General features: G+C 31.2%; 1 protein-coding gene across 1 annotated transcript; it reads right to left on the bottom strand.

Annotated features, from left to right (window-relative positions):
• Positions 1–307: 307 nt before the first annotated feature.
• On the bottom strand, positions 308–10,840 carry TRIADDRAFT_26606 (uncharacterized protein; the record flags this gene model as incomplete). The annotated part of the gene is made up of 36 exons (XM_002113539.1): positions 308–486; positions 625–706; positions 847–1,035; positions 1,179–1,244; positions 1,387–1,462; positions 1,525–1,616; positions 1,726–1,800; positions 1,942–2,070; positions 2,222–2,317; positions 2,507–2,588; positions 2,770–2,915; positions 2,982–3,047; positions 3,162–3,287; positions 3,409–3,495; positions 3,576–3,663; positions 3,792–3,861; positions 4,001–4,166; positions 4,272–4,391; positions 4,491–4,610; positions 5,485–5,611; positions 5,713–5,764; positions 5,882–5,999; positions 6,106–6,195; positions 6,382–6,547; positions 6,704–6,900; positions 7,141–7,250; positions 7,557–7,653; positions 7,825–7,901; positions 7,988–8,155; positions 8,600–8,741; positions 8,907–8,993; positions 9,462–9,523; positions 9,749–9,875; positions 10,078–10,186; positions 10,390–10,486; positions 10,795–10,840. Coding segments are annotated over 36 exons (3,927 nt in total), but the record flags the coding sequence as incomplete, so codon positions are not given.
• Positions 10,841–13,912: the final 3,072 nt, after the last annotated feature.

A 13,912-nucleotide genomic window follows, 5' to 3' on the forward strand; every position in this document is an offset into this window, starting at 1 on the left:
CCTTTATATATCTATTAAGGCTATTTTCAGTACACTAATACATACAAAAGTGATATCTCGCAATTAACTCGTATCATTTCTAGTTAAGGCTAACTTTATATATTGGTATATATGAAATTTAATACAAAATAAATCGTTAACTCTTTTATGTTTAAGTTTATAATAGTAAGCATTAACATATAATCGATTATAATTATTGACCACAAGTGCATTAACAGTAGATTTTTGTTAAAAAAGAATTCTATAATATTATTTTACTGTACTTAAACAGATAACTAAAAACAATCTTCTCTGGAGTACTTGATTCTTAAGAATGATGGCCAATACAACTAGGGTAATATTTAATTACTTTCATATTACAGAAATCTATACAATCTTTATTACTGTTAAGATTTACCAGTGCTGTAATTTCATCATTACACATCATTCTTATCCTTTCGCATGTCGCTGGACTATCAAATCGAAATATATTGCTTATGTCAGCATCTTGCCTAATGTTGAGAGAAAGATTTACAATAATCAGCATTTCGAGTCATGAAAATGACATGGAAGATGATTGTGTAGCTTTATAACTATTTCTTGTTATAAAGTCTTGATGATTAATGGATGATAATATTAAGGTACAAGGAAACCTGGCTGCGATTATTGCATCCTTAATAGCGAAAAATACGGAAGATCCTAATAGCAATGGCGGTTCTCCAATTCCCTGTTATATAATCATTAATTTTTTTGAATAACACTCTCAATGAAAATTACTGAAAATTAATACAGTTGATTCAAATTATACCGTAAATCGTGGGTTTTAGCTAATCCGTACGCGTACAAAAAGGATTATAGAGTATATACCTTAGATGAATATATTGCATATTTATTAGGGACTTTGGGAAGCAAATAAACATAAAATTCGTTAGGAATATCAGTGGAACTTGGAATCTTGTACGTCCCTGGTCCTCGCGTCAATAGGTATCCAGTAGGAGAAAAAATATGATCTTCTAATGTATAAAGCCCCACTCCTTGAATAAATCCTCCTTCAATCTAATTATTAATTAATATTAGATTGCAGAATTAGCATCTCCATAATTTATGCATATCTTGCATGTATTAACCGTTTTCAAATCAGGCAAATAAATCATTAATAATAAAACCAAATATTCAGTACAAAGCTGTTTATTCTTCACCTGACCAATGTCGACTGCCGGGTTTAAACTTTTACCAACATCCATAACGATATCAGTTCTTAATATCTATATATGTGTTAATTATTAGCACATCAGAAATGTTAACATATAAAGTCTTAAATTTTATGTTATACCATAATTATTCTATTGAAATTTACAGAAGTATAGCGATATGATATTATAATAAAAAAATTTAAAAAGCTAGTACATGAAAATCTCCAGTCAAGGTATCTATTTCAACTTCAGAAACTGCTGCTCCATACGTGCGATAAAGATAGGTTTTACTGTCGTCGTATGCAGGACAACTAGAAAATTTTAAAGTTTACTGCTTCAGTACAGCGTTAACTTTAAACATTTATAACGACATAATTTTAAATTTTTAAACCTGTAAAATCCATTGGCAGATAAATTGACTCTATTGAGGTAGGCAGCTTTAACCTTCAAAGAGCAAATATAACTTTTACTGCATATCTAACCAATTTAGTCGATACATTGTCTCTAAAATAGTTACGAGTTATAAAAACCTTAACATATCGAAATTTCTTACCCAATCTTCCCATTTCCCTTTCGGGTTAGCTTCTTGAAATGGTTTGATTCTATTTCGCAATTTTTCGCATGCGTTCTTTGTTATTAAAGCAAGAAATTGTTATACAATTTAAAATCTACATAGTACGACATTCAAATAATAGAAATTGACTGATGTTATATTATCTATTTTAGTATGAAATATCACTAAGAAAATTTAAATAGAAATTTTACATACGGCAATGGCTGCACCATTTAAATCGGTTGATGACGAGGCGGCAGTTTGGGTAGCATTAGGTATATTAGATGAATTAGTTTCTATCAAATAGATTTTATCAGTTGGAACTCCAAGAATATGTGAACAAATCTGTAAATATATAACGTACGTTTTATTATTACTTTCAAAATAACAAGAATTAGGATATTGTTAACACAGTTCATTTGACCGCTACTGGATCAATATTAAATGAGTAAATAAGTGTATTGAGCTCAATATAATTGATCCTATGAATGGAGACCTGTGTCATCTTGGTATGCAATCCTTGGCCCATTTCAATTCCACCGTGACTTAGAAGAACAGAACCATCTAGATAAATTATTACTAATGCTCCACCCTAAGTTAGGATCAAAATTAGCATTAATCATTAATTAGTATAATATTGCCATATTGTAGCAACAGAATTGTTAGGCTGATAGTTACAATTAATCTTAAAAGAACTTATACATCAATGGCTAGCAATCGCTTATATTGTAGCTTAAAGTACTATAGAACAACTAGTACTATATCTATCTCGTAATTTTACCTGGTTCATAAACCTTATATTGAATCCAACAGGATAACTTAGTGGGATTACAGAAATGCCACGTTTCTTCCATCGGTTCTCTCTACATAAGTGATGCAGCAAATTAAGTAATATATTAACATGATTCTGAGATATTTTGCTTACAAATATCGTACTGTAATTTAATAGATAATAAAATTGCTGAAAGTTTTACATACGCGGTCTTGATAGACTATTAGGAGGATTAGTAGAATAGATAAATTTACGATTGCTATTACAATTACCTATTATAAGATTCAACATCTACTTTGCGTTTGTGGAAATTACTGCTTTTGATGACTTCATTTAAAACTGTTCGCACTCTGCTTTCTTCTATCACGTCACCATAATGAGTTATATCTCCGTCTTTGTATAAATTTATTTCCCTCACCTGTTGGCAAAATCTTGCATGTTTATTAAAAATCATAAATTTCTAAGTAATATTTAGATTGAATACCTGTAATTGGGTAATGCCACAATTAATTGCAATTTCAGTTAAAATCGTTTCTATTGCGAAAACGCCCTGTAGAAAATGTTATGATATCACAAGAATGCTGGCGGAATTTATTTTAAACTATGCCGGATAAACTTAAGAGAAATGCTATATGCAAGCTATTTTCCTTCATTTTGCTCTTACTTGTGGCGATCCAAAACCTCTGAAAGCAGTATTAGATGGGATGTTGGTTTTGCATAAGTATGGAGAGATATCAAAATGAGGAATTCGGTAGCAACTACTGCAGGTCAACAAAGTGCGTGACATAACCTACAGTATCCAAATATTTATTTAAAGATTACTCGATTACTCTGGATACTGAGAAATTACTGGAAGTAAATTAAGCTAAGACAAAAGAATAAAATTTTATTATTCAAGCACATCATTTTACCGCCGGAGATAAATCTAAGCTATTTCCACAGTTGGCATACATTCGAAGGCGTAGTGCATTAATTATACCAGTACTACCGAAGCCAACCTATGAGATAGGTACATTGCATATAACATAGTTTTATAATGGGATATGTAAATACATCGTATTTCAAATTTAATATTAACCTTGTACTTAAATAAATATGGATGTCTTGTTCCCGTTATTGACATGTCGACGTCTCTATCTAATACACACCGTACGGGCCTTTTCGAGCTAACAATGCGATATACAGCATTAGCATTTCTATTTTGCCAAATCGTAGTTAAGGGTAGCTGACTAGAGTAAGATTGAATCGTACTCGTGTAAATCAAGTTTTAGTTTCCAAGATTATTAAGATTTACCTCTGAGCGCCGATGGAAGCTGCTAATGCAATAATTATAGTACGCGATTCTTTGCCACCAAATCCTCCTCCTTAAATAAGCGCGAAAGAAGAGATTAATATGTATGTTGCATTAAAAATTTAATATTTAGAAATGTTACATCTTTCTCCGTATGGCGATTTTTAAAATTTTACTATTCTTCTGTTTAAATTGCATTTGTATTCCTGTACCTAAACGTTTAATTCTGATAATAACCCTGTTAAAGGGAATATCCAAGGCTTTACAAATGCTTTCTTGGATGAAAAATGATCCTTGAGATGTTACAAAAATCTCCATTTCTCCACTTTCCAATTTAGGTAAAGCAACACATGATTGAGGTTCGAGGTAAAAATGTTCCTACAGAAAATATTTAATACATAATAGTTTTACAATGGTATAAATAATTCAGTAATTATGATAAATAGCTGCTGTTTGCAATATAAATAGACTATACGAGTATACCTGACCGCCGATTCGAATATCACCTTCCAGTACATGATCAGACTTTTCTATTTCTTTTTCGATACCTTCTACGTTGAATTGCTTATCATACGGATAGTAACTGTCTGCTTGTATAGCTCTCTAATAATTCATATCACAAATATCAAATAACGTTAATAATACAGTCTATGGTAATGTTTTACTAGCCTAATGCAATAACTAAAAATTAGAATCATTTACTTCAATTGTTAAAATAGCGGGCAAATCTTCATATACAACGTGCACAGCTTTGGCAGCTTCATTAGCATGTTCTTTCGTATCTGCTAAGATTACTCCAATCAATTGACCAACGCAAGTTACCTAATTAGATATCATATAAATGTAACGAAGGCTAATTTTAAAATTTTTCTTCATAGATTTTATCATAACAGTAATGATTGTTATCCATATAAAGCAAATGAAGTACTATAGGCGTAGTGTAGATAGATTTAGGATTGTAGTATATATTGATGACTAACTTTGCTCGTGAATTACTGTTCAGCAGAAATTATATCACTTTACTATAAAATACAATGTGAGGCAATCCCTTTATCTAGGTTCTAATTCATAGATATTAGCCTGTTTTAGTTTTTTATTATTGCGACAAGTATACGCGGATATATTAATTATAATTGCGAATTAAACGGATTCAAGAACAGATTGTTAATTTAGTACGATAAAGTTAGGAGTTCTAGGATTTAATCTTTTTGAATTCTTTACCAATTGTTAGATTGATTTAGAATACGTTAGGATAATAGTTCGTTGTAATGATCTAATCAACAGTTTTATGAATTACATACCAGTAAAAAGTGATGTAATTTGATATTCCAGTTAGAGGAACTGTATTGAAGTCGTGTACTCGGGTTCTTCTCTAATTGTAGGTAACTTATACTTTTTACTGTTTGGCTGATTGACGTAGCATGAACTGCTATCTTTGGATTAATACTTTCAATATCAAACTATTACTTATTTTGCTACGCTTCTCTCACGCTAGTTTTACTATATACATATTCTTAGTTACAATTAAAATTAAAATAAAGATACATCTATTCTCCTTAGTAAATTACAGTAGTTTAAAGCAGGGACTTCTAAGAAAAGAATTTTTTCTTAGCAGTCTCTGTTTAAGGCGAGTGGCTGTGAACATATAGAAAGTTAAGCGGCACGAACAAAATTGATTCACATAGCTATACTTCACCTCTTTCGTAGCAAATATTTCTTCATCTGCTTGAATAACTCCGAATAGATTAGATCCTTTTACATCTTTAGCAGTTACGTGAGAGTGTACTCCAGGCATTGATAAAGCGTCTTTATAATCTACTGATCTGTGAGAAATTAAAATTTCAAATGAACTATAAATTATATGTCGTAGAGGTATATTTATAATTTGGTATTATTTAGCGATGTTGTAAATTTTAATTCCTACTCTATAATGGCATGGGGTCTTTGACTTAGTACTAAGCCAGCAAATAATTCATCTATACAAAATCACAATTATTTTAGTATTTAAAAATTTTCTTACGGTTGACAGTTCTTACGTCATGTCATAATGTCTAGAATACTAATATATATAAAGATATAGAGATTATAATTACTTGAAAACGTGGGCATATCGTCACAATATACAGCTTCACCAGTTGTCTGTTTTAACGCAGAAGTGTGTACCATAGGCCTCCTTAAAGCATCATCTTGTGCTTGATTGGAATCCGGTTTCTGAATTAAACACCACGTATAACTTTGTTTCATTCATTGTGATTGTTAGCTACTATATAGGTTTGAATTAACGCGCAGATTGCAATTATGCAGTTAATGAATTAACCTCAAACACTTGAATACTTCGAGTAGGATCTTTCTTGAATACTGAGGTTGCACTCAAGTATGAAGGAGGTATTTCAGCTTCTATAAAATTCTATCATCAATCGTGGTTATTAGAAATACACCATGAAGATTTAACTTAGAAATTTACTCTATTAATACAACGATAATCCAAGTTATTATATTTGGATAATTAGAGCTAACAAAAATTAGCTAGTGTTTGAAGATACAGAAATAATTAAATTACATAATAGTGCGTTTATCATTCTATATATATTACCTCAGACGGTAGAAGCTGAGAGGTAACTGTTAGATAAAATTTGAAAAAGAAACTGCATACTAGTGCTTTTCTATACTCGACCATTCCGCCTGGAGTAGAAAAGGCTAGCGGCATATCTTCGTTTAACAAGGGAATTATTAACTCCGTAAGGTTTTTATTCCACTCTCTATGTATAAAAGTTCATTTATATTAATTACAAAAATGAAATTCATACCAGCTAAACTATCTACGTAATGTGATGTGCTTTCTATACGTATAATACTCTTAACCGATCTATAAATGTCTTATAACATACGGTATGTAACGAAATAAAATAAACTACCTTCCAGTTAGAAAATGACTTGCTCGTTGAGCAATGACAGTTACTGGAGCCATCCCTCCAAAGCTTAGTGTACAATCTTTGATCAAGTAATTAGATTGTGATAACGATTTTTCAACAACGACTCTCATACCAGCATTAACGATAGATATATCGTCGGAACGTCGACGAGCTTGCTTAAATCCAAGAAAGTACTCGTTCTAATAACAAAAATTTTTTGGAGTTACCGGTACTTTATAAATAATTATGGATCCTTATTTTTATTAATTAGACGGTTTTCGTGTTTCATTTTCAAAATATTAAAATTAAGCCTTAGATCGATGATAGTCAAATTATTAACAATATATTGTAGTTACTTTATTTACCAAGTAAATCTTACAAAATTATAATAATTTCTTTTGTAACATTCCCAAATATGCGACAGTCATCTATTACTTTACCTCTGAAGTAAATGGAATCAAAATAGAAATTACAACTTCATCGTCATCTAGACAAGTTTTTCGATAACCAGTAAAGAAAGATTCATCCATAGTTATTACTTTCTTTTCATCTTAAAATAAGATATGAAATATTATATTAGAAGCTAATAACCTGACTTTGCAAGTTTCATTTAACAGGTAACGAATATCTATTGGTTACATCGCGGTCGTTAAGAACTAAAAGTAATATAAGTTACTATATTTAGGATTATTATCGCGTAAACAGCGAAAAGTGACAAGTAAGCTACTGTATTTAAGATTGTTATCTTATACATTATTATAATATATGATGTCTATTACTTGTATCACGATCGTAAAGAACCAAAAGTAACAAACTTCTATATTTATCATTATTATCTTATACATTATTTACTTACTGTCAGCTGATTGAACATATAGTTTAGTTTTAGAAGCTAGGAATAATGGATTTAAATCAGATATAGGACTTGCTGTCATGATATTGCCTACAATACTCTATCAATCATAAGTATTAAAAATAGACCTTTTCTCAAATCTTAATATTAGATGATAAATACGTTTCTAATGAGCAATCTCTATTGGTATTTATTTTAATATGATTTATTAGCTATAACGAACAAAAGGCATCAAGACGACATCACTAAAGGGTTAATACATAATACTTACACCAACGTTTCTAGTTTGATGACCTGCGAACCAGCGTAACATTTCCACAATCCCAGCGAAGATTCTCGTTTTGTATTCTATTAATATACGTGCAAATATATAAATATTTGAATATTCGATTGTTAATATATTGCAAGTATAAAGTTGGAAAGCGATATCTCACCTGGTAGCTTTTCTATAGCATCGCGTAAGATTTGATTCATTTTTGTTAATGAAACACAGCTACCGATTTCGATACCTTCATCACTGTAATTTACAACATTTAAAGGAGGAATTTCGCTTGGTGATATTAAGACTGGATAACTAATATCTTTGAATTTCGTTTCTACTCCTGTTATAACATATATATATATACAAAGTAATCAGGAATGCTACTCGTTATTTTTATTTCGTATTATCATGAAAAAATACTAAGAAGTTTGTTAACTATTCTATTATTAGTTATACGTATTAGAGTATAGATTCATTGAGAACCCCGACATTCGATCGTGATTCGTGTTCCTTACATTTCTGAATTTGCACTAAATTAATCTTATCAGTAAAAGGCTACTGTGCAAAGATGTCAATATATAAAGTAAACTAACTATTAATGCTAACGATATTTATGAAATTATAACTTAGTCACACAATTAGTTAACTACAAATACTCGCTCTTGAGTCATTTGTAGTTTATAATAGAGACAAATTTTTATCACCACACTTTCATTCGATATTACATTAGAGTTATTTCTTATTACTCTTGTACGATTATGTTAACATATTACACAATACCAACCGATTTCTGTATTTCCGATGACAAGCTTCGCTTTCGGATAGTCTCTCTTTAGTGATAGTAATTCATCAAGTGAACATGGTCGAAACCATGTAATATTCTTGCCGTGAATTTCTAGACTTGTTGTTGATTTGTCTTTTAATAGCTACAGGTAGTTTTATATTATACAACATAAGTCTTATATAAACAAAAACTATAAATAGTAAAATAGTGGATAGATAATAGCCATTTATATCGATTTTACACTATAGTGTACAATAGGATAATGACTAGTATATCTCTAAATAGGTATTACGATTATATTTATTACCAATAATTCTGGAGGAAATATTATATCTTGAGAGGGGTCATAATCCATGAGATCTGAAAGCTTATATAACTTGCAATCTAAATCGTTCTACAGATAAATCAAGATAACTTAACTTAATTCTCTAAGTGATTAATATGGAGATACGTTATGAGTATTGAAAGAATTTACCAATAAATGTTTTACTTAAAATAAGAAGTATGCATACCATACTGTCTATTTAACAAGGCGTCTACGAATAATATGATGATTTAAAATAACAATCAAGTTAAATATTACCTCTTGGGCTTGTGTTTCAGCTTCTAGTAGCTCTTTCTTGCAACAGTAATTCTAACCCGGTTATTTTTTTTGTAATTTTTATATTAAACATAAATAAATACTGTATATGAAGTGTGTTGTCACATTACATACTAACGCATTTTATAGTAACAAGCTATAGATTATTAAGTAGACTTGTCATGATTTATATTACAGAGAGACTACAACAATATAACGACTATTAGTGAAAAATTAAAGTAAATATCATTTTAGTATACGTTTGATAAGAAATAATTATACCTTGGAAAAAGATTTAAATCCATCTAATATAGGTCTGTATCCTGTACAACGGCATAAATTACCTGTAATGTTGATGTTAAAATTATGGTGATGTATCGAAATGAAAACGAAATTAAATATTAATATATAAATATTTTAAGTAGTCTAATATCAAGGTTTCGATGTGTACAGTAAATTAAACTGTCTAGATGAATATCGCATAAAATCTACATATCTATTCTTTTATATCGATTTAATTGTAATGTAATTAACTTTCTCTAAAACTTTTCAGCTTTACACACACGTACTTTCACATGCGTCTTCGATATCTTCTTCAGTAGGTTGAGAATTATTACGAAGTAGTGTATACATTGACATTACAAATCCAGGTGTACAAAATCCACATTGAGATCCATGAGCTTTAGCGATACGTTCCTAGTAATGTAGTATTATATCGATTTGTTCTTATTAACTTAATATCTTACGATTATCGTACTTCTATTATATAAAACTGGCATAAATTGAATATAATTAAAATATAGTATAGTATGAAATAACTAACACAAACTATTGTTGTATATAATTTGCTTATTGACGATAAGATAATGTATAGTTAAGAGTTAGAAATTAATAAAACCTGAACAGGATGAATTTTATTTTCTGTACTTCCAATTCCCTCTACAGTAGTTACTGCAGCATGATCCAAAGTACACAATGGTATAAGACATGAATTAACAGAATAATGGCTTTCTTTTCGTTAAGGTAGTTATATGGATATCGATAAAGATATATTGTAACATAACGTTTTTAATTACAGTTTCTAATATCTCGATTGTTACATTTGTAACGATACAGTAAGTTCTAAATTTGAATATTTAGAGATGGATTGTGTTAGATTAGTACTGTAGTAATAGACATAATTGGTTATGACAATAGATAAAAAGGATACATTACTTTTTGTTCGAATTTATCATACTTAGAGACCATAACAGTACACGCGCCACATCCTCCTTCACCGCAAACTAATTTAGTCCCAGTCAGTCGTACTACGTATTTTAATGTATTTGGAGTTATGGAAAGACAGCAGTAAAGGGAATACATATTGCTATAACACTTCTGATAAAGAAATAGAAGTCAATCATAGCAATATGAGGCCTGTTATATTATTAACTAGTGTAGAAGATTAAATCTGCTTTAAATAAAACGTCGATGTAATGTATTGAAGCTATTGTTAACCTTGTATGAAAAAGTTTGTACAGAGGATAATGATATAATCATGATTACTTTAATAAGTAAGTTGGAATCTATAAATTTCAAGTTATTGAGTTTTATTACTGTTCAAATTGAAAGATACAGTGATGACGTAGAAAGTATAGTAACGTCCATTCCGGCTGTGGATTGATAGTATACTGTAAGAAAAAGCCAGGATTGTTAATTTAGTTTATGGTAATATAAATTATAACAATTTAAGATGTATGCTATGATGTTGAATTATTGTTGGGTAATTTATCAGTGGTTTCCGTTCAATTTTGTAGCATGTTTATGTACATTATATAGTGTACTTCGCTAAGTACAATATATCCACTTTTGACGGTAAGCGGATACATATTGGACAGTGTAATACTTTAAACGCAATGACTCTACAATTAATTAGCCATGTACAATTATTACTTTAATTAATTTCTTCTACTCTATTTATAATAACTGTTGTATAATGTCTACTATGTATTCTACCCTTGTCCGACAGTACAGTACATTGCTTTTATTGTAATCATCATTTTATCAATATTTATATATCATTTGAAGACCGACCTTGATGCCATTGACATAGAATAGAATAGTATCATAGGTAAAATTAGTTTTAGCCATACTAAGGCAATAAAGGCAATCCAACAGGAGCAAGCCGCGTGTCAGGCAACCAAATAGAGAGAGGCAAGGGCTTGTAATCTCTTATTACAAGTCTCAACTCCTTGGCCAAATGAAAGAAAAATAAAGAAACTGGGCTGTAATGAATCAGCGGACGACGGCACCCCACAGCTACCGGTGGTCATAGACTACTATCGGCTACTACAGTAAGTTAGAAAACAAGGAAAGCTCGTTAACCTCTCTCAAACAAAAGAAGTGAAAAAATGGCGAGAATTAGGCCAATGAGAAAACATTTCTTTGTTTTCTTGTCACCATGCCCCTCCTTGATACACCTAGTAAGGGGTATGGTTACAAGACAGCAAGAAATGCTTGATTATTGCCTGGAGGGTAAGGTCATAGACTGCTACGGGCTACGACAGTAAGTTAGAAAACAAAGGAAAGCTCGTTGGCTTCACTCAAACAAAAGAAGAGAAAAATCGAGGGGATTAGGGCCAATGAGAAAACGTTTCTTTGTTTTCTTGTCACCATGGCTCTCCTTAATACACCTATTCAGGGGTATGGTTACAAGACAGCTAGAAATGCTTGCTCATTGGCTGGAGGATGTGGGAAAATCTGTTTACTGTAGAGTTTTTAGAGTATCGTATCGACTGATCTAAAATCTATCTAAAGTCTATTCCAGAAATCCCCAATTTTGATACATTCGTTTTCACAACAAAAATCCTACATGTGAGCCCGTCCACCCTGTACAGTACTTTAGGACTAATCGTTGCATAATACTGTACACAATTTTATTATTATTATATTTTTTATTAGTAGTACAGTACGTTAATTGCAGTACCCATTTTGCATAGCACGGCATTACCATCATTCCAAGACAATAACAAGCAACACTTGCTCATTGGCGCCATCCTCAATTATTTTCCTAGTTTTCCTTGGAGACCTATTCGTAGTCTAGGATTTTTTAAGCCGCCGTAATAACTATACTGGACTACTTACTGGCTAATGCTACTGGACGGTGATGTGTGTTGTATCATCAACTGCAAACTAAAAAAACTACCACGATGGCGATTCGATTATAGTAGTCCATGGTGGTTATTTGTTAACGGTGATCCAAGGATAAAACGTTGCTCAAATAGCACACCATAGACTACTGATTCTGTATGATAGACTACCAAATTCACGTTGAATTTGCGCTTACATTGAAGAAATCAAGCATGTAGAAAAATTTCCCCTTCGTATACTATGGATAAACGATGATGACCTTTCATATCCTGGACAGGATTACAGTACTCTTCTTGTACCTCCCATCATCAGAAATAGTAATCAAATTATATTATACAGTACAGTATTACAGTTCTCTTCTTGTACCTCCCATCATCAGAATAGTAATCAAATTATATTATACAGTTCAGCATTGCGATATGTCACGCTCAATGTATTAATTCGATTTACGTATACACAGTACGCACACCTATGTCAGCGTCACGTAGTCATCGCAATCCGCTAATGGTACACTTAAAATCGCGCTGTCATTACAGGGGTGCGGCGAGCCCTCGAAAATGGTTAAAAGATGTTCGGCTATAGTGTTGCCTTATTAAATTATATCTTTAAATTGTGTCGCAAATAATCATTCAAATATGTGTATCGTTACACTAATACACTAAGTCCAAATCGTAGCGTAATGTCACGTCTGATAATTATAATTATAATAGATAAGTTATAAGTTATAATAATCATAGACTACAAATTATCAACATGTTATGTTATCAAAATGCTTGTCTGTGTCGTGTCTAGGAATTTAGAAACTTAAATATTTGTATAGTACGATGCTGCTAAGTTACAAAACGATCCATTACTGTTACAGCTAGAATCTTAGAACAAAAGAAGTCTGAAGACTTCTATGGCATTGTTTCACACGATCATTCAATTACTCTACTAATGTGTGCACAGTGCAACCTTCAATAAAGTCAATTAATTAGTAGCAAAGCGCGAGCTGCATTTTATGAAAAGTATCGCTAGTCAACCTCAAGATCCATCACAATTTATTGGTAGCAGAATTGTCATATATATATAATCGATATCAACATGGCTGGGCCTTCAATGTACTGTATATGGGTACTGACGACAGTACTGTACACTGTACAGTACATCACAATCATGACTTTTAATTAAACACATTTATCACAGTACAAAACTGTACGGATGATCTATTTCATCTTCAGTCATATAACACTTTATTACAAGTGTCTTGTGCAGCAGCTAGTTTTTCGTGATCTCCTATAAATTTTTAGCAAAAACGATGGTAAAAAGATAGCTATTAAGTATAATTCGAGCTCAAGCGTTTGCATCATCTTAGCCTATCAAAAGGTATACAAATACTCTAATATTCACAAGAGGTAGCAACTGGTTTAGTAGTTTATTCCTGTTCAATATTTTTTTTCAGTTACATGATTGCAAATCGCTTTATGATACTATGAATAGCCAATCTACATGCTGATATAGAATTCCCAAATATGAGTTGCACAAACAAGAAAATCTTTCCATTAAGAAGAAATAGAAGGAAAATAAAAATAACTTTCATGATTGTGATACAATGTCAGCGGTTC

This window comes from Trichoplax adhaerens, genomic scaffold (assembly GCF_000150275.1).
Source record: "Trichoplax adhaerens TRIADscaffold_6 genomic scaffold, whole genome shotgun sequence".
Lineage (NCBI taxonomy): Eukaryota > Metazoa > Placozoa > Uniplacotomia > Trichoplacea > Trichoplacidae > Trichoplax > Trichoplax adhaerens.